The sequence below is a fragment of the Cheilinus undulatus genome, linkage group 20, assembly GCF_018320785.1.
Source record: "Cheilinus undulatus linkage group 20, ASM1832078v1, whole genome shotgun sequence".
NCBI lineage: Eukaryota > Metazoa > Chordata > Actinopteri > Labriformes > Labridae > Cheilinus > Cheilinus undulatus.
Window position 1 is genome coordinate 12109982 of NC_054884.1, and position 21854 is coordinate 12131835.

General features: G+C 39.4%; 1 protein-coding gene across 1 annotated transcript in view; it reads right to left on the minus strand.

The window, feature by feature from the left end:
* The window catches only part of LOC121528013 (transformation/transcription domain-associated protein), a 136132-nt gene extending 114745 nt beyond the window's left edge, over nt 1-21387 (minus strand). The window contains exons 1-22 of the mRNA XM_041815111.1: nt 21336-21387; nt 20577-20763; nt 19932-19981; nt 19576-19686; nt 16888-16992; nt 16468-16551; nt 15940-15996; nt 15664-15789; nt 15043-15120; nt 14549-14637; nt 13890-13986; nt 11052-11190; nt 9478-9556; nt 8146-8380; nt 7710-8046; nt 7478-7575; nt 7178-7372; nt 6874-7065; nt 6620-6785; nt 6272-6528; nt 4489-4689; nt 3287-3438 (exon numbers count right to left, since the gene is read on the minus strand). Of these exons, the coding sequence (XP_041671045.1) occupies nt 3287-3438; nt 4489-4689; nt 6272-6528; nt 6620-6785; nt 6874-7065; nt 7178-7372; nt 7478-7575; nt 7710-8046; nt 8146-8380; nt 9478-9556; nt 11052-11190; nt 13890-13986; nt 14549-14637; nt 15043-15120; nt 15664-15789; nt 15940-15996; nt 16468-16551; nt 16888-16992; nt 19576-19686; nt 19932-19981; nt 20577-20676 (2948 nt within the window). The 5' untranslated portion in view covers nt 20677-20763; nt 21336-21387. The remainder of the gene's footprint in view (nt 1-3286; nt 3439-4488; nt 4690-6271; nt 6529-6619; nt 6786-6873; nt 7066-7177; nt 7373-7477; nt 7576-7709; nt 8047-8145; nt 8381-9477; nt 9557-11051; nt 11191-13889; nt 13987-14548; nt 14638-15042; nt 15121-15663; nt 15790-15939; nt 15997-16467; nt 16552-16887; nt 16993-19575; nt 19687-19931; nt 19982-20576; nt 20764-21335) is intronic.
* Nucleotides 21388-21854: the final 467 nt, after the last annotated feature.

Below are 21854 nucleotides of genomic sequence, written 5' to 3' on the forward strand. Positions count from 1 at the left end.
GGTCTCTGGGACAAATATGACAGGGGGTCTAATAAATTTGTTAAGCACTGTATGTCTAAAATTTCCTTCGCAGTCAGTCAGTCTATCTGTCTGTCTAACGTAATTAAAAAAGCAGCCCTAGTTTCCCAAACCCTGAAGCACCCTGCAAACATCAAAATCAAAAGAAAACACAGGCAAAAGGCAGGTTCTCTGAGCTGAGGATGGCCTAACATGTGGTACCTGTCCAACCAGTCATTCACAACTCTCTCATCACTGCTTCTAATTCTATCCATTATCCACCTCTATTAATAAAGGCATAAAAAGCCCCCCAAAAAATTTTGAAAAAAGAAAAACAAAAGCAGGTTATCTGCAAAGAAAGACACAGCGATATAGGAAATTATTCCTTAAAAAAACAGAAGCAAGGAAAAATCAGTGACATTGTAGATCAGCTGATACTTTACATGGGCCTGAAAATAAAAGTAGATAACTGTGAGTAACTGTTGCACTGAAATAACAATGAGATACAAGCTGGCCAGCATGCACCTGCCTATAGTCATATGTCCAGATCACATATGGACTAGAGATCAGCACATTATGTCTTTCAAATTACATATCAAATAACTTCTGATATTTTTTGCCCTATTTTATAGAGATAATAATTAACAGGACCTGGCTGTTCCAGCCCATAATGTATTTTCAACATAAATACTGTCCAGACAGTGTGTAAAATTTATTTACAGAATTAACTGAAAACAAGTCCACAGATCTAGATGTAAAACGGAATCTTACGGGACCGGGGGATATTGCTGTCTTTCCTCTATACTCTGTTTGTAAAGGACACCAATATTAATTTGTGCATTTAAATGAGATAATAAATGGGCTGTATAAAAAGTATTTGCTGACTGATAAACAAAACAAGTAGTGGGAGCAGATGCTATGTCAGAGGAAGACAATTGCAGCATGACCACAGTAGCTATGAAACAAACTCCTACACCTTCCTGAGTTGTTTTGAGGTGTCAGCTTGTTTCTCAACCATAAACGCTGTGAAACAATCATAAAATAACTGCATTTATCTCTGAATCCCCACTTCGATGCATCTCCAGGTGCTCAATATCTGTTCTTGATCAGTCACTGCTGTGCATTCTCTGTCTCTCTCTCTCTTCTCGCAGCAGCTCCTTCTCCCCACTTCTCTCTGCGCAATTATCCGACAATGAGATTTTACTCAGACAAGAGCTAACCTACCAACTAATCAACCAAAGGACTAGAGCGTGTCATCGCCACCTACTGTTTGCCAAGGATGTATCTTAGCATTATTCATAGAACTCATATCAAAGCTTAAATTCTGCTTTCTACTTAATATAACTGGACATTTACAGCTGTGATCACTGTTTTTGCACATTTACACCACTACCTCCTCTCCTCTAATAGGCCCAGTGTTTCTAGACTTGATCTTTTTTCATTTTGATTTACTTTGAGACTTTATTAGTAGCATTAAGCTAGATTTCTAGATGCATATACAATACTTAACAGATTTATCAGACCACCTGTCATATTTGTCTCAGAGACCATCCAGCATCATGAAGTGATTTAATGCAGACTCTTTCATTTTCAGTGAGCTCTCCACGTTTTACCATTTTGAACAGGAATGACAAATTTCAAACAGAATTCACCTTTTAATACCCAAATTTAAGCCAGCTCACTGAGCTTCTCTGAGAAGTCATTAATCAAGCATAATCAATTAATCAAGCATAACATTCAACCACTAAAACTAATTTCTCTGTTCAGGAATGCAAGTAAATAACTATAATTTGAAATATTAATCAAGAAATAATAATGTGCTTTACTATGTTTTCAGTTTCTTTGTAAATCAGTAAATGTGAAAATTCATGGATAACAATAATAATTATACTTCAGCATTAAAAATATCATTTGGGTTAAAGAGCTTCAACATATTGGTGTATTAACCATTGCAGAAACATAAAAAATGATCTTGGTAATTACTTATGCTGTTAATTTAGGGCAGTTGTGGTATAAGCCTTACTTTGGATGGTGGTCTAATAAATTCGTTAAGCACCTAATGTATATATATCTTTTTCTCCATAATTGTTAGTGTTCATTTATGGTGTATTTATTCTTCTGCATGTTTACTTGCTTGGAACTGGCTGCTTTCACACCAAAATTTCCCAGTTCGGGATCAATCAAATACACTGCCTGACCAAAAAAAATGTGCCACCTGGATTTAACTAAGCACATAGGTACGAGCCTCCTATTGGATAATTACTGCATGGGCGATTATCTTTCAGCTGGCAACAAGTTATTTAACCCCAGCTGATGCAATGAGTAACTTCTCATTTCTTAAACAACCATGTCGAAAGACACATCCTGTGGTCATGGAAAAGATGTTAGTCTGTTTAAGAAGGGTCAAAACCACTAATCAGTAAGGCTAACCGGAAAAAAAAAGCCTTCAGTTTGCTAGGGAGCATAAAGATTGGACTCTGGAGGAATGGAAGAAGGTCATGCGGTCTGATGAGTCCAGCTTCACCCTGTTCCAGAGTGATGGGCACATCAGGGTAAGAAGAGAGGCAGGTCAAGTGATGCACCCATCATGCCTAGTGCCTACTGTACAAGCCTGTGGGGGCAGTGCTATGATCTGGGGTTGCTGCAGTTGGTCAGGTCTAGGTTCAGCAACATTATGTGCCCAAAGAATAGTCAGCTGACTATCTGAATATACTGAATGACCAGGTTATTCCATCAATGGATTTCTTCTTCCCTAATGGCACGGGCATATTCCAAGATGACAATGCCAGGATTCATCGGGCTCAAACTGTGAAAGAGTGGTTCAGGGAGCATGAGACATCATTTTCACACATGGATTGGCCACCACAGAGTCCAGACCTCAACCCCATTGAGAATCTTTGGGATGTGCTGGAGAAGGCTTTCCGCAGTGGTCAGACTCTCCCATCATCAATACAAGATCTTGGTGAAAAATTAATGCAACACTGGATGGAAATAAATCTTGAGACATTGCAGAAGCTTATCAAAACAATGCCACAGCGAATGCATGCTGTAATCAAAGCTAAAGACGGTCCAATGAAATACTAGAGTGTGTGACCTTTTTTTGATGACGACTTTTTTTTTTTTTTTTGGCCAGGCAGTGTAAATCCATCTATCTATCCATCTCTTGCTCTCTATCATTATGGCAACATTATCTAAATTATCTATATTTTAGTCTTAATTTAACAGACAAAAAAGCCATCAGGAGAAAACAAAAACCAGGCCAAAAAGCAAAACCAGACTATTTACTCACTTGGGATGAGACAGAAGCTGATAGAGAGCGTGCTTGTTGTCATCCAGACTGGTCATGGCCACCAGGAAACACTTAATGACCTCCCAGGCCTGTCGTCTGTAGTATGGCTCTGTGTTGGCACTCTTCAGACAATCCAGAGCCGTCTCTATCGCCTTCAGGGGAAATAAACCAGATGGAAGCTTACTACAGTTACTCAAAAGACAGATTTCTTTGCAGCCTAATGCAAGTATCACTATATTATCAGTATGGGAATTAAAGTGCAAGGTATGACTATATATGTGATTAATGTGCAGAAGGTAAAACAGGGCACCATCTGGCCGAGCAGAGGTCATTATGATTTTAACACTGTGGGGAAACTACAGGAGAAATGTATTAAAAAGGACTAATTAATGTCACTCAAAAGAGAGAGAAAACTGTGAGGAGAATGATAGTGTATTAAAATATCCTCCAGGACTAAGACAAGACAAGTGCTCGCTAACTAGTACTTAGCTATAAAATTTAAGTGGAAAAAGCAGATTATAAATGCAAACTTCTGAGGAAAACTACATATTGAGCATCTTGAGAGTAAAACTTAACCGGAAAATAGCTTAATAAATTCAGAGATGTACAGCTCAAACAGCCCCTGAGTATGTCTTTGTGTACCGCATTGAAGAGATTTAAATCACTGTTATTTGAGCTCTCTGTCTACCTCACAGCACTTTTAACAGTCTCTTCCTTAATGTGCCAACTCTCAGTATGACTATATCATGATCCCGATGGAGATTCACGCCTTTAGCCAGTGCATGTGAGAGCATGTGAGAGCGTCTGCGGTCTGATGATGGCAAACACACAAACGGATACCCAGAAAGAAGAAGGAGCAGCCATTAGTGAGAGTAAATAATGCCGTCATGGTGGCCCACACTAGATTGATGATTACTGACTGGGGATCAGGAGGAGAAACAGGAGATGAATTTAATTACCTGGAGGACACACACACACATATCTCCCTTCTCACAAACTCTCCCTTACACACTGACAAGGATATATGGCTCTCAGAAGGGAACAATAATGAGGAATATCAAGCTCCTTTACGTTTACTTCTTTCTTTCTAAAACTGAAATTCAAACAGAAAAAGGAAGAGAAAGAGATAGTTCCAACAAAGTGAAGAAAGTTTGAAAAAAGGGAGAGACACTCCACACACAAAAGCAGCAGTGCACTCTGACCTTCTCCATGGGGAGCTGTATAGATGCCTTGCAGTCGGTGAACTCAGCCTTGATGCTCGGTCCCTGGACTTCAGTCACCACGTAATGCAGCCTCTGAGACTCCTTCAGCATCTTCCTGTTGCTGCCGCCAAACTTTCCCAACACCCGGTACGCCACATGAGAAATACTCTCGGCTGGGTTACGCAGGGTTCGCCACAAGGCCTGCAGCACAGGAGGAGAATGAGGAAAATTATGAGCCCAGTGTTGATGGGGAGTTTCAAAAGAGCTAAAACTGTCAAACTGTCACTGTGATAACAGAATACAACTACCGATGCCTCATTCCACTAATCATAAACAAAATTCTGGGAAAGAAAGTACAAAGCTGTAGATGACAAGCCAGCGTATTATGATAGCAGTTCAGTCATAATTGAATTTAGATTTTTTTGTGTTGATTTTTCGAAATATTCTTGAGGAAAATATTAATTATAGTTAAAGGACGAAATAAGCTTTATAATTTTAAAACAGTTTCCTTCTTTTGGTGCACAAATAGGGAATAAAAACACCATCTTCTAACCTTAATTCATCTCAGATTGTCAGAAAGAAACCAAACAAAAACACACACTTCAAAAAACACATGCAATTACAAATTAAAACAATTAACAACATTATATAAATGGAAAGATATTTGGATTTTAATGGGATTTCTTAAATTTTTGAGGAGCCAAGTCACTGTAATGATAAGAAGTACTACAGTTGAGTCCTATGTTAAGTATAATCTTACTAGAAGACAAAGATCATTCTGTGCACAGTTGCGCTCAGGAGCTTTATCCTTAGCTGTAGAGACTGGCAGGTTTAATGCCATTCCAGAGGAAAACAGAGTGGGGTTTTTTGTGTTTCTTTTGGGAAACTGGGAACGAAATTAACTTTCTGTTTTACTGTCCAATAAACAATGATTTAAGGGATTTACTTTTGAGGAAAATGTTTGTGATTAATGCTGACATTTTTTGGTTGGATGATTACAAAAAATGAGTTTTGCTTAAGAAAAGGAACCTTTGCTATATCAGATTTTATCTACAAACCTGGGGGAAATGCAGAGTGTACTGTTTACTACTGAGCTGGGAAAAGATCCTGCAACTTTTTAAGTGTTTGTAATGAACTGATCTTTCTGTAAAACAGTGCAATTGTATTTCTGGCGACTTATAAACCCATGAGGGTTGGGCAATTGTTGTGCATGACATGTAAATCTAAGTACAATCAATCAATCAATCAAAAGTTGCACAAGTGTCACAAGAACTAATAATTACTTTTTATTTTCTCCATACAAACTGACTTCTCCCCTCCCTTGTTCATCCATCAACACATCAGGTTAAGTCCTTAAGTATTTGGACAGTAGCACAATTTTTAGCATTTTGCCTCTGTTTCCCACCACAAGGGATGTAAAATCCAACCACCAGGATGTGAATTAAGTGTAGACCTTCAGCTTTAATTTAAAGGGCTTCACAGAAACCCTCTTTATCTTCATGTCTCCCTGTCCCTTTTTTCTTGCCATATTTATATCACTAATGAAGTTTTTATTAAAAAGAGTTTTGTGAGTGATCCTGAGTCATCTGATGATATTGTCACCCTCACCTTTGAACACTAGAGGGCACAGAATCCACGTAATAGTAAAACAACAATCTAATAATTGGATACAAATTCATTACTTTCTGATAAGTAAAAGTGAAGTTGGATTTCCACAGTGTCCTACCTTGTAGTTTAAGAACAATTTGCATGGAACAGTGTGAGGTTAAGAACAACTACCCACCTGCATGAGCTCTGCCCTGACAGGCTGAATGTGGTCATAGAGGAAGTCAGGCTGCAGGTTGTCCACACAAAGCTCCAGGGTGCGTAGGCCCTGACTGACCAGAGTCTGAGAGCCGTTTAGTGCAGACACCAGTGGGTCCATTAGCATGGGTAAGTAGGGCAGCAGGGAGCTCAGACGGACAGGCACTGTCAAACACAACTCCACAAACAGATCCTTCATGTGCTGCTTGTGAAGGCCGCTCTGCAGCATGTTCAGACCTTGAAATGAAAAATTGGAAAAGTTTACTTTCTCCATCTTTGTTTACTACAACTCATCTCAAATGCTGAGTAACAGTGAGTTAAATATTACCTTGCAGCAGGTTGGGTAAAAGAGGTAGGAACTCCTGGTAAAGTAGGTCATGGCTGCCTCCACCGATGGAGCGGAAGAGGGCCCGGAGAAGAAGGAAGTAGTTGTAGGGTTCTTTAGCTGATTGAGCCAGCTCCATCGAGCTGTTCACTATTTTATGCAGGTGTGGCTGCAGGAACAGGGGCAATCATGTTAGTGAAGAGCAGCAATTTACAAAAAAGGAAAAAAAAAAAGCATTTACCACAGCAGCCACTTACCTTGAGCATCTGTTCATTCTCTGCAGCAAACAGTGACACTGAGCCAAATACTAGTTTGAAGAGCTTGAGGTAAAGGTTTGAAAGCTCAACATTAGAGCCCATCTCTGGTAATCTCTCAAGAAGATACTCTACCAGGATAGTTGCAAACAGAGCCGATGTCGACAGGTTGGCCAGGAAAGAATTTGCAACAATCTGGGGAACAGCAGGAAACAAAAAGTGACTTAAACTTATAAGAAAAACAAACCAACAATGATACAAAACTGATGATACATTTCTCGTTTTAGTATGAGCTATCTGGTAGTACCTGCAGGGCGTAATTTTTAGATATCCTCTCCACCATGTACGGCACAGTTGTCTGAAAGATCTCTTTGAATGTAAGGGGGTTCATCATGGTGAAGACCCCAGCAAAGTGTTCCAGGACCTCTTTCTCCTCCTTCATACGTACAGTCTGACAGTTGGCCACTCTGATGTATGTCTGCTGGTTATTGGCAACCTGTACCTGATCAGGAGAAACACGAGGGTTCAAATCTTTCTTTGCATAAAAGCCGAAACTTTATAACACATTTGTACAATAAGAAACACTGATGTCAACCTTCTCCTCTACCTGATAGATGTCCAAGGCTTGCATGGCGTATTTAACCAGCTTAATGTAGATTTGTGTCTCTTTTGGCTGGAGCTGCTTGTTTGGAATGAACTGAGCCTCTGGAAAATACAAGAAAAGGAAAACACAAAGTTAATATGAAGGATCTAATACCAACAGTATTGCAAAGTATAATGTAGTAGTGTAGTTGGTAAAACCACAGTGGTTTAAGAGGCATGGATTTGAGTCTTCTAACCTCCTGGGGCTTTACATGACGTGATCCCCCATGTAATTGTCTTCACCCCGCACACCAGTGTCTTCACCAAGCTGCGGCAGTCCGACACCTGAAATGTCTGCTTGTCTTCCTTCTCACCAGGTCGGTCGAAAGATGTTGGCGGTGGTGGAGGTGCAGCAGGAACTGGTGTGGGAGGAGCAGGAGGGGGCAGGGCAGGGGTAGTAGAAGGCGTAGGTGTGGCTGGGACTCCAGGTAGCGCCCCTGGATCAACAACACCCATCTCTGATTGGGGTTTGCACTTCTTAAAGATTGAAACAAGTTGGTAGCGGGCAATGGTGTGAAACTTCAGCACAAAGACCTGATTTAAGCAAAAGACAGAGAAGAAAATGATGTCAAGATCTCTTCATAAATGTTTAAAATCATACACAAGCATCCTTTCTGATGATACAAGCTTTACCTCTAGCATCCTCATCAGGATGTCGCGACCATTGCCGTTCTCCTGCTCAGACTTTGAGCGGATGCAGTCTACCAGGTTGAGCAGCAGCTTGCAGGACATGGTCTGGATGTTACTGGGAAGAGACTCATCATCTATGTTCTTGGCAAAGAGCTGCACAGCTAAAGACAAATCTGTAAGGGGCAGGTTCTGACGAACATGGTGCACAAGGTCTGCTAGTGTGCTGTAGGCCAAGGGTCTAGAGAGAAAAGAAAGCATAACTATGAAATCTAGAGGAAATTTACAAACAAAATCAGGACCTTATAAGAGTGAAAATTAAATGCTGTGAAAGTTTGACAAGTTTGGAAAGTGCCCTGGAAGGAGATGTGAGGGAGAAAAAGAGAAAGATGCTGCTTGTCAGACAGCTGCCTTGTTTTCTGTGGGGTACAACTGTGAAATGACAACTACTTTGTTGAGGCTGCGAGGGAGTGTGGCTTCTAAAGAGGGTCAACGAGGTTTAAAATTGAGCAAAGGGAGGGTGTGCTGGCAGCCTGCCCTCTGGTGATGTAGGTAAACATGACAACTTGACAGTGCGATCTGTGCTGCAGTGTCGGGAGTCAGTTGCCCTGAGAGTTTCTGCCGAATCGAGAGCTACCTGATTAATCTGAGAGGACACTTAACATGCCCCTCGCTGTGCAATCAGCCACAAGAGAAAGAGTGCAATAGAGAAGTTCAAAAATTAACCCACACAAGTCCTTTCCTATCCACTTTTCTTGACCTTGATGACAAATGTTCCAAAATAATGGGAAAAGACAGCGGCAGTGATAAGGGAATCTGACAACATCTATACGGGCAAATGTTACTTCAGATGGACAACAAAGAGATCATCTATCCCCTTGTTGCATCTTTATTCTATTGTTCAAATTAACAATGAGTGAGAGGAAAACGATGTCATCTAGAGAATATTCTTCTGCTCCCCCTACTCCTTTCATATTATTCGACATAAATCATGATGATTGAAATAAAATCATCCAAAGCCACCATCATTTTGATCGCTTGTTTTAATGAGTGATTGAGAGGTGCATCAGCTTAAAGAGGAAGGAATTGTATCCTATGATAAAGGTAGCAATAAATGGAACAATGAAGCTCATTTCCTTATCATTTAGAGGCTTCAAACACATTTCATCATGGCTGGCACTTAAATACTTCAGGGTAAATTTATTCAGTCAGCCCCCTTCATAACCAGAAAGGACACTCAAACAGAGCCAGAGAGAGGGAGGGAGAGAATAGGTGAAGAGGAAAGAGGAGGGCTAACACAAAGAACATCTAATGATAGTGAAAATACACAATACTAACCTAAGAGTCTCCCGAGCTGTGTATCCAGAACCAATCAGGATGGATTCATCAAAAAGTTTGTCCATACAGGGTATAAACTCTAAAAAAACACAATAAGATACAGTTCCGTAATGTGATTAAAGATTTTAAATACACCCAAGAAAAGATGTTGAAGGCAAAGAATGAAAGTTTGTTCAAATTTCATCTAGTGAAGAAGCAATAGGTTAAAAGAAGTATTCATTTAAAAATGTAAACAGCATCTTTCTTTAAAAAAAAAAAGAACAACCCAAAGCATACTGAACAGTTTTTGTAGAATTTGAATGCCTTTAGCTTACACTGTAAATTATAATCAAGAACATCATATGTGTTGCTGAAGAGTTCATGAGGGGCCTTTTTGGTGATCAAAAGTTAGTTCGCCCCTGGGCTTAGGTTATTCTGAGCATATACACCACGTGATATAGCTTAGTAAAGTTCTGTGTGCTTTTAGACAGGTGAAGATAGGCCTCAATTATTATCTATTTCCGTGTTGTGCTTCAATGGTGAGCTCCGTCCAGACACAGGCTCACTTCACAAGAAGCTTATAAACAGTAAGACTACTTCAGCACCTAAATAACCACCAAAGGCTGATAAACATCAACTACATTTCACATGAAGTGGGATAAAGATAAGTTTAAACATTTTAATTTAAAGACCTTAGAGGGTTTTAACTGTGTCTGGCATTGCTACTGCACACATAGGACTATTAGAAAACTGAATTTCTCTTCATTGATCTATGCCAAGACAGAAGAATTAGTGTTAGTGTAAACCCACAGTGTCTTGGATCACATTACAGCCACTGGTGCACATTTAACAGTTTGACTAGAGAAGACCACACCGTGGTGCCATCCCTGCCACAGCAAGAAATACGAGGATATACGCGCAGGTATATATGCATGTGTTCATCTTTTGCCAAATTAGCTCGACATCATTAACAGGCATGTTGTCATCAACTTTAAAGCCTCTTCACACACAGTCAGTGGTGCTGCTGGTGGAAATGGACACATTCTCTTAAGGCTTTTCTATATAAAAAGTGTGTTTAATACGCAGCACAATCTTCATGACAACAATGAAAGCAATAGTTTTTTGCTATTTTCTAAAAACCTGCATTACTGTGTAACTGCCTATGCCTGCTCTGCATCACTGCATTTGTCCTTGCATAGCAGCTTATTATGATGAAAACACATATTTGTGGTTTGATTGTTTGTCAAATTTTTAGAAGGAAATTAGACAAATTTCGGAAAAGGTTTGAGTCACAGAAGCAGGAATAACAGAGATGTGATGCCTGCTGTGCAATCTTCTAAAATATTAACAGACTCAAAATTCTGACAGCTGATGTCTATTATTCCATTTTAATCTTTATCATTTTTTACTGCTCTTTACCAGATCAAAATGAATTTTGACAGCTTATTAAAATTTTATATCTGGAGATATGTCTTTGTAAATCTTTGAAGTTTATTCAACTTTCACCTTGAAAAAATAGTCACACTGATGTGAATTGTGGCTATGTCACACTAGTTCTCCATGCACGTGACTGTGCGTGATGTGTGAGTACATACGGCTGCGTAGGTCAGTAGTGAGGATGTGCTTGGCTGCAATGAGCAGCTCCTTGCGGAGGTGAGCGGTCTCTGAGGGGCAGTTGGACAGCAGCTGCAGCATGCCCTTTACCATCTGTTGAGAGTATTTCCCTACCAGGTCCTGTTAGGGTACAAACACAGCATATGATCAAAAGCACAATCATTCTCCTAACAACCGTTTGAAATAAAGTAGCACAACCTTTCAAATCAAGCCAAATTAGGTGCCTGTATTCATAGTTTTTATTCCATATCTTTTCAATTAACTTGCACAGGCAGGATGTTTGTAGCAGCACAAACACGGTTCACTAAGTCCTCCACTAACAGAATTCTTCTAGGTGAGTTTGAAGGTACTTCAATGGTATTATCAGGAGTTTTTGAAGTTTTAAACCCACTGACAGAGTTTGGGGATTTTTTATACCATTTCATGTAATGTCTGATAATGAAACAGTCAGTGTGGCAGGAGATAGCTTCAGAGAGGAGATATGATTTTCATTAATTATGAACAGAACAAACCAAAAAAACTTTGAATTTAGTTTTGTGTCTGCTTCATCTTTAAATATGTCATCGTCTTTGTTTTTTTTGTATCCATGAGCACATTATGGTACATCACACCTCCTGCCAATCACCTAACACTAGCAAGAATTAATTACCTAATAAACACTGCTCACCTTTTGTAAAGTTTCACTCAATATTGCATAAACATAGCATGCGTGTGTGAAGGATTATTTTTAATGATGTAGCGTATCACAACACTCACCCTTAAACGCTAGTACATACACTATTTTGCCAAAAGTATTCACTCACCAATCCAAATAATTGAAATCAGGTGTTCCAATCACTTCCATGGCCACAGGTGTATAAAATCAAGCACCTAGGCATGCAGACTGTTTCTACAAACATTTGTGAAGGAATGAGTCGCTCTCAGGAGCTCATTGAATTCCAGCGTGGTACTGTGATAGGATGCCACCTGTGCAACAAGTCAGTCGTGAAATTTCCTCGCTCCTAAATATTTCACAGTCAAATGTCAGCGGTATCATAACAAAGTGGAAGTGATTGGGAACGACAGCAACTCAGCCATGAAGTGATAGGCCACGTAAAATAAAGGAGCAGGGTCAGTGGATGCTGAGGCGTATAGTGTGCAAAGGTCGCCAACTTTCTGCAGAGTCAATTGCTACAGACCTCCAAACTTCATGTGGCCTTCAGATTAGCTCAAGAAGAGTGCATAGAGAGCTTCATGGAATGGATTTGCATGGCCAAGCAGCTCCATCCAAGTGATGCACCAAGTGCAATGCAAAGCTTTGGATGTAGTGGTGTAAAGCTGCCACCACTGGACTCTAGAGCAGTGGAGACAATTCCATGCTCCCAACTTTTTGCGAACAGTTTGGGGATGGCTCCTTCTTGTTCCAACATGACTGTGCACCAGTACACAAAGCAAGGTCCATAAAGACAATTATGAGAGAGTTTGGTGTGGATGAACTTGACTGGCCTGCACAGAGTCCTGACCTCAACCCGATAGAACACCTTTGGGATGAATTAGAGCGGAGACTGAGAGCCAGGCCTTCTCGTCCAACATCAGTGTGTGACCTCACAAATGCGCACCTAAACTACACTCCTAACACTCCTAAACTTTGTGGAAAGCCTTCTCAGAAGAGTTGTAGCTGTTACAGCTGCAAAGGGTGGATTTGCCTAGGTGGAATCTGAGTGCTTCATGTGCACCACAAGATAAGAAAGGGGGCTGTCATCTGTGCATCCTCGGATCATTTTGTCATACGGATATATTTACATACACTTTTTAATTTGCAATTAATATGGCATAGATGGTATTTTATACTGAAGCATGAAGAAACACTGTGCTCATTTTAATTCTCATACTTTTTAATTCTCATACTTTGATAGTTCAAAAAATCTTCATTGTTCGCCAGCAGCCAACACATATTTACTTTAGAGTACACATGCAAAACGGCAGAATCACTAACAGCCAAGACGAATGACCACTATGCTTTTGAAACAGCAGGCTGAGATTGAGCTGAACACCAACCACGTATGCACCTCATAGATCATTTAAGTAATGTTCAGATTTTTAGGTTGTAATCCAGTACGACATAATCCACACATCAGCAGATAAACATTTTATCCAATATTTACAACTGCTGCAAATACTGGCCCATGTCGGCTGTAAAAATCTGCCATATTTGTGAATTACATTGTCGAGTATCAGGCTGGGCAAGAAGACCGATGTCAGCTGAAGTCTTCTTCTTTGTTCTTCCTTATTCCCCAGATTTGAAGTGTTTAAAGTGCCAAAGTTTACTTCTTTGTTCTGCATTAAACTTAATATATGTTTAAATGACTATGGTCTGAACTATATTTATATATTGATATTGATTTTGGTATCAGCTAAAATGAATTGGAAAAAATGGCACATTGAATATCAACAAATTCCCAATATCATGCACCCCTAGAATCCAGAATTCCACATTAATCATCCAGAATCACATCTCTACTTTACTGATAGGCCGTCGAAAAGGACACAGAAACCATGGAGAAGAGAGAGTGGGATGACATGAAGCAAAGCACAGGGGTCAGAGTCGAACTAAGGCCAGATGAGGACTTTGCCTCTATTCTGGGTGCCCACTCTACCCAGATAAGCTAAAGAGGCACCCATTATTGACAGGATATCTGATAGAAGTAAATGATGCAAAATGATGCAAGTGAGGGCTTACAAAGAAACGGCAACTCTCTTGTATGAAGCAGGATAACTCATTGAACCTTTTCATTAACAGTGCTAAGTGATGAAACATACAGCCAATCAGACAGGGGTACCTGGTAGATGCGGATGATGTAAGCCAGAAATGACAGAGTCTTGATCTGTGCAGCAATGAAGTCTGCATACAGCTCCTTGTTATACAGCTTGTGTTGCCTGCAGAAGAAACAGCACAATTAACATATAAAAGCCATTTAGTGCAATCAAAGACATTAATGATATAATACACCTGCAGTGGTTGGCAATTACAGACGTTGCAATTGTTGGTTTACATATGGACTCAGTTCTACATGACTTGTTTTTTGCATCGCAGCTGTTACTGAACATCAACAAGAAACGTTTTCTTTACCTGCCAGAGGCTGCTGAGGTATTCTGTCTAAATTAATTCTGCTCCATTTCCTTCCTGTTCGAAATGCTTAAGAAAACCCTCCTCCTACCCTGAGGTTTCACCTCCCGCTAAGCCAATTTCTCCAATTTTAACTTCCACAAATGGATGTTAACTCTAAGTTTGGCAGGCAAAGTGCCTAAGAAAAACCATCAACAAACTTTAGCGGTAGAGAGGAGGAGGGAAAAAATCAATTCTCTTAAATGTGCCCAAACTCGTTTCAAAGGCTGTAAAAGGAAAATGAAATTTGTTTAAGGCACATTCAAAGTCCTGCCTGTGATATTCTTAAAAAGCAGGCAGGAGCATGGATGTTAATACATGGGCATATCTTACCTAGCCTGAGGAGAAACCTGCAGCATGATGGTGTTCATGATGAGGGGCACAAACTCTGACACCACATTGTGAATGTTCAGTTTGTAGAGCTGAAGACAGAACAAAACTAAACTCAGTTAATGGAAATCTGACTTCATTTCAAATTTAACACATTTTTCACATCTGTACTGATTCATTTTAAAACTTTTTAATACATCTTTTTATGAAAAAAAAATACACATATCCAATTATCACAATGCAGAGTAAAGTTTGAAAGAAATCGCAGCTTCATTTCCACCCTTACACAGAAAATATATTTTACCCCAAACTTTGTTATGCACAATCATTACAGGCATTGGTTTTGCATTTAAATTACATTTTAATAAGGCAAAAAGCAGAAAGCACACTTTGCAGTAACTCATTTCACTTAATCCTGTTTCCTGTTACTGAACCAAATCAACAAAGGTGACTGAGAGATGGGTTTATTTATAGAAGTTCTGGATGATGTCACTGACCTGATACATCAGGACCACTATGATTGGCAGCTCTGCCAGCACCTTCAGAGACAAGGACCCCCGTGGGATGATGGTGTGCTAGTTGAAGAAAAAGGATTAAAACCACAATGAATAAAAGAACAGAATGACGCAAATACTGGACACCTGGAACACCCATCTAAAGCTAGAGTAAGATTCCATCATTCAAAGATACTCTAAAAGATTGATCATCTCAGTGGAAACGAGGTGTTTTGGTTACACAACTGTCACTTATTCAGCTATTTTCTTTTAAGAATCTCGGATATTTTTCATGTCTTTTCCTTACTTTAGATTAAGTGTTTCAGACCAACTTCAACATAAAGGACGTAAAGGAAAAAATATATTCATGAACATTTCAGAGCATCATCATGTTTGCACTGAGAAAAGCACATGCAGGTGGTAGTTTAATTGTTGATTAGAAATGTACGCTACAAGAGAGCCTGATGCATTTTAATTTGAAGTTAACTAAGATTTAAGTATTTTGTGCTTTAACCCATCATTGTGGCAGTATAGCGCACTACTGCCATCCAGTGGTCACAAATAGTACTATAAAATTCTGTTAGTTATGAGATTTAAAATGTCGGTTAGGGTAGTTCTGCTTACTGTTCTTGTTTCACTGTCTTCCCTCTCCGGCGCAGTCTTAACCAACACTGATGTGATCATCCCAACCATTTCAGGAGAGGGAACCGTGTTCTCTGCGATCACCTGGGGGTTTTCAAAGTACCGGGCCTGACAGAAACAGAAAGAAACAGTGGCTATGACAACACTGGAAATACAGGAACACTTCGAAAGGGAAAAGATGTTCGAGAAAATGCTTCTGTAGAGTCTTTATCAAATCAGATACAAAACATAGCAACCAGCTGTAGAGGAAATACTTACAACAACTTTTGGCAGGTCTTTGTAAATCTGCTTCACAAAGTCCAGAAAATGATGAATCTGAGAAAAAGAGAGAGAACCTCTATTAGACCATGTTCATGTTCCCATTTTTAACATGAGGAGGAAAAAATACCCTTCATTAGTTGTATTTGGTTTGCTGAAGTCAAGATGAAAACCCTTTCTTTGAAAAAAACATAAAACACAAAAGACTGCCCAATTACTTTGCTAAGCAGGTCTGGGTCGACAAACACTGATTAATGATAATTTGAATGATTCAGACTAATAAGTAGTTACAACTGTTAAATGTTAATCACAAGGCACAGCAGTGCTGTCAACACATATGCTTTTATTTACAAAGACCTAACCCTCAGAAGACTAATCTAAACTTTGCCTTCTGCAGCAAAGATACAAAACATAAGCTCAAAAGCATTCAACACAGAATTTCTTTTAGATATGGCAGTACCATCAAATCACTTTCAGAACTCTTTCACAACAAAATATTGCTTCAGGCAGCAAAGATGAGTGTTTTACCTCCTGAGAGATTGGAGGCCGAAACTGTTTGTGCAGCTCTATAATGATGCGAAGGCAAATCAGGACATTTTCTTCACTTTCAATCTGTGAAGAAAAACAAGAGGAAAAAGCAGAAATGAAAAAAAAAATCTCCTCCATAGTGACCATATCTTCTGTCTAATTGAAAATAACGTATATTTATGTTTTGCACCATTCTGAGAAAAGTAAAATCTTCCTGTTTGTTATCATACTTTATAACCACAAAGTAAATCCACCTGTCTAGCACTTTAAAGGCATGTACTAAAGATTGTAAATTGATAGTGTATTAAAAAAATAAGGCAAACTTAATAAATTGCAAATAACAAAAGTAAGTCAAAAATGCAAAATATTGTAATCGTGTAAGAGTCATAGTTTCTGTTTTGAAAAGGGCAGACGTCATACCTCCAGGAAGCGGAACATCACAGACAGGATGTTCTTGGTGTGTGGGCGAAGGTGTTCATTTGTTGGGATACGGTGGATGATTTCCAGCACCAGCTTCCTCAATTGCTAAAAGAAATATTTTTAAACAGAGGATCCAGTTTTACATACAACTTCACCATGTAATGTTCTTGTGTGGTATTAACTCATTTAAGGGGGATTTTCAGGGATAAAGTTGACTGACTCACAAAGATCCCTTTCATTGGTATCAATAAAGAGAAGTAGCTTCTTGCTATAAATCAAAAAGCGTGTGTGGGTAAAAGGACACCTGCGTTACCGTTTGACAGGTGTACTGCCTCAGCCAAACTCCCAAACCTGCTAATGTTTCCACAACAGGTCATGCCCAGGCTGGACTGGGAACTTGGCTCCCAAGCAAGATCCCAATCAATGTGTGTCTCCTTGCTAGGACCAGGTTAAAAAAAATCAATTCTCCAATTCAGATCAAATCTTTTTTTCGATATCGATCCATACAATCGATCTTTTAATATATGCCTTCTCCCTCTCTTGTCAGCTCCTCGCGTTACAAGTCCCAGACTTACATCACCATGCAGCCTGAAAGTTGCCCTGCACTCACTTCTAAAAGCATCTAGACTCTGATTCAAGGTTTAAATCTCACACCCCATCATCTAATTTTGGATATCTGGGCGTGTTATTAATACAAGCTGAATATCTCGTCCTCAAACAGAAATCTCTGCTGGTGCAGCGTGATCAGGTGGAGAGCGCTTAAGGTGTTGCTGCTACAGACAGTTTTTTGAAACCCCCATATATGTGGCCCCGCACAGTGTGCTTTATGTTATGACCCCCATTCCTCCGTTTCACAGCAGTGCAAATTACGCACAGACCCCCGTTTACAGCAGAGAAATGACAGAGCGCTCAGTCATTTAGAAGGATATGAGTAATAAACTCGCATCTCATGAAGATTTTCACTAAAGTTAGCATAATATAACATTTTCATTTTCATGTGCACAATATTACAAATAACATGATGCATATTTCTTTTTATAAGTGCTGTGGACTCTGCCTTTTAATTAAAAAGCATAGGTGTCCGTCTATAATACACACCTCACAGACAGCAGACAAACAGATAAACATTAAAGCATTACATTGTATGCACTATATCTGAAAATGTGACTATTACTACGACTACCACATTATGAGCTTCAGTGTAATTGTACATAATGGATTTAATCAAACTTAGTTAAAAATAATGTATTAAAATTTACTTACTTTTATCTTTATTCATTTAACAACGAGAATTTCAACTTGGACATGCACTAAATGACTTATCTCTGTCAAAACAAACATGGTGAAAACCGGCAGCTCTGCTCCACTGAAGGAACCTCCAAACTTGACTGCATTTTGGATTTAAACACTACATATATACATATCCAGGATGGGCCACATGGAGGTAAAATAGTGATGTAAATACAAGTAGTGTAGGGTCAATCTTTAATGCATACCTTGAAACTGTTAAAAATATGCTTTGTTGGAACATTCTTTGTACTATTTCCAACTTAAGTTCTCTGAGAATCTCTTAAATGTAAAAGCAACATAAGATTTTTTACTAAAATATCCCTACATGAATTGATATCAATATCGAATCAAATCGGGGCCCTGAGCATTGGAATCAAATTGATTCAGGAAATCAGTGGCAATACCCAGCCCTACTTCTAGCTCCATCAGGTAAGTGAAAAAACTAGGGATATCCTGATTGAATGGCAGCTGATTATTATATGCCAATATTTATCAAAAATACATAATTGAAAATACCAGAAATAATGCTGGAGTAACCAATCTGTTCACCTGGTTAGTGCTCTGGGGCTGTGTGCACCAGCTGGACGTACACCTGGGCGTAACATTACCAGTGACTTAGCACTACTTAGTAGGTGTAAAAGTCAGACTTAATCAATGTGTAGTGAATGGAGCTGAAGTAACATAGTTAAACTAAACTTCTGAAGGTGATAAATATTTAATAATATGACAGAGCTGCAGTCACTTTACAAAAACCTGTGTTAAGGAGGGTCTCTTTTGGAGTCAATATTTTAGTAAGGCAATGCATACTGATAAAGACTACGCACTATGCGCCCTTTAGGGACACCTCAAGTCACAGGCAGAAACTCTAACTCAGTGGATAACGTCACTCATGGTGGAAATGTGTCTCACATCAAAAACAACAACAATCTATCTGAAACATGACCAAAAGAACCCTAGCAGGGATCATTATACAACAGGTAACATCCAAACACAACTAGGGCTGAACAATTTTGGAAAATAATGTAATTGCGACCTAACAAAACACAAATAAAACTGATCTAAACACTCTACCCAAGGGCATGATAGGAATGTACAAAATGTACTCAAAAAAGTACAAGTACCAAGAAACATTATTCAATTACACTAATTTCCATAGAAGTAATTAGTCACTTTCCACTCATGCAAACAAGTTAGCTAGCTGCTATGGGCTTGAAGTCATCTACAACTGCAGCAATACTATTTACACAAGTGAAACACTTGTGAAGTCTCAACTTCATACTTGTGTTATGGATTAAATTTAAAATTCTGCTCCAGTGAACAGTTTGTAAAGTCTTCCAGTATAAGACTGAAGTAGGAAAATGTAGAAAAATGTCCTAATCCTTGTAATTAGTTAAGTACCTGTGTAGGTTTCTCTTGAAGGAATTGAACCTCTCCATCCTGAAGAAAAGTGAGGAAGCGAGGGATGATGTGTTCCAGGAAGGTGGAGTACTGAGGTGACGATGTCACATTCTGAGGGAGACAAGTTTAAAACATTTTAAGCATTCATTACACCTATTATGTTCTTGTGCTGTGAAAATGTCTTCATGATTGTTTCATCGCATTAAAAACATCTTGTATTTGCACTGTATTCAGAAAAACTTCCACTTTTTCCCAGAATCTCTAAAACTTCTTAAAACCCATTACAATCCATCAGCAGACACCAAGAAGTTAATCTGTTCCATCAATCACACACACAGAGTATTCATCAAACTTACCTCAAAGTTCTCGCTGACCTCCTGCATCATCTTCAGCTTAGTTTCATCAGCTGGAAGTTGAAGGACACAAAGTCATCATTAATCAAACCTGCTAATGATTCAGCTTTACTTTTCATGTCAAGTCTCCTTGTGCTCAATGGGGACTCTCAGATCTTATCAGTTTTACTTTCAGCGTCCAGACTGTTTGAAAGGTACTTCAAGAAACACACTCACCCCTCATCATACTCACACAAACAAGCACTCTCCCAGACACACGTACCTTTGACTGGACTAAAGCATATCGCTCTCATCACATCGCCCATTGAAAGCACTGGTGCTGCATCTGAATCCTCATTGCTTTGCTCACACCAAGATGTTGACATTTGAATACAATGCCGATGTCACATGTTTGGCTGAAATATTTTCTTTGTTTTTTAAATTTTGTATCACTGAATTCAAATAAGAAGCATCTTAAGATCGTTCTGATAATTTTCAACACCTAAAAGAAGTATTCCTTCTTTAAACTGGTCCAAACAGACCTGATAATCAGATCAAACATAAAGAATGACAACTCCAAAAGGGACCTTATTTAAACCTTTTAGCTGGTTACTTTTTGAGGCTGCATCACATGGAGGTTGTTGTCAAAAATGAGATCTTTGATCTTACGTGTGTTGGCATCAGTGAGTGCTGCCACAAACTGAAGGTACTTCTTCATGAGTGTAGTCTGATCCACCACAGTGGGGCTGGGTGCGGGCACGAAGGCCATGGTGGCAGATGGGATAGACTCGGCTGCTGTAGGGAAATAGGGCAGACAGCAGTCTGCACAGCGCTTAGCGGGAGATCATGAACACTGCTGGAATGAGAAGAAAATAAGACACCCGTGGTTGGAAAAGCATTAAAGAGTAGGCGAGTTCCCTATTTTTAACATTAAAACAGAGACATAACAACTCGGAAGTGATTTTAAGGTGGTCCACGGATAGACCGGTTACAGACACAAACATGCCTCCTAACGGGCGCACATATATGACGTCATTAAAGCATCAGTTAGCACAATTTTTGTTCACTCTGACAATCATTCTGAATTAAATAACCGTTAGGTTGAGACGGAAAGAGACATTTCCTTCTATTAATTGTGTTAAAAGGCCTATTGGTTCACTCAGTGGGGGCTCAATAGCAATAAAATGTTCCCATTTTGCAAAACACGATAGCAACGGTAGGCTAACAAGTTAGCTTCCCCAAAGAAAGAATGCGCTCGAGCATCCCCTAACGTTGAAGTCTGTTTAAAAAGAAATTTACGTGCACTCAGTTAAAAAGTACATTTTTCAGACAATGATTTAACGAAAAAGCTCCTCGTATTCACACGGCCGTGAAAATAACCAAAGCTTCGAGTCAATTAGTAGGAAAAGACAAATAATTTGTACTTACTGAGTACTACAGACAGGGAACCGTCGTTCCGTACCCGCCGCGCTCGCGGTGCTGCTGCTCAAGGCTCGCGACCAGCAATGACCTGTTTGTATCCCTCCGCGTGCAGCGCCCGTCCCGTTTTTCCGTATCGTCTACAAATATAATATTATAATAAATATTTGACATCGGATTATAAAGAGCGCACATACAGTAGATGGTTAGCTCAACGAAAATGTATCTATTCGCTCAAATATTGTATTCTAGTTCTAGCGGATGGATATCTATTGAAGGGAGTGGATGTAAGACCATCATTTTCGATGGTCTCGTAGTAGTCAGGGGTAGTGGCAAAGGAGGTAAACTTGCGGGCAACTGCGCATAGACAGAAACGATAGTGTAATGAAGCATTTATTCAGGTAATGCCAAACTGTACACATTTTGCTTAAATTCTTTGCAAAATTTTAACCTTCATCAGCCTCCACAGAAAGAGATTAGCAGATTGGCTTGACCTTTATCTCTGAATTTTCATCATGGTAAAATTTG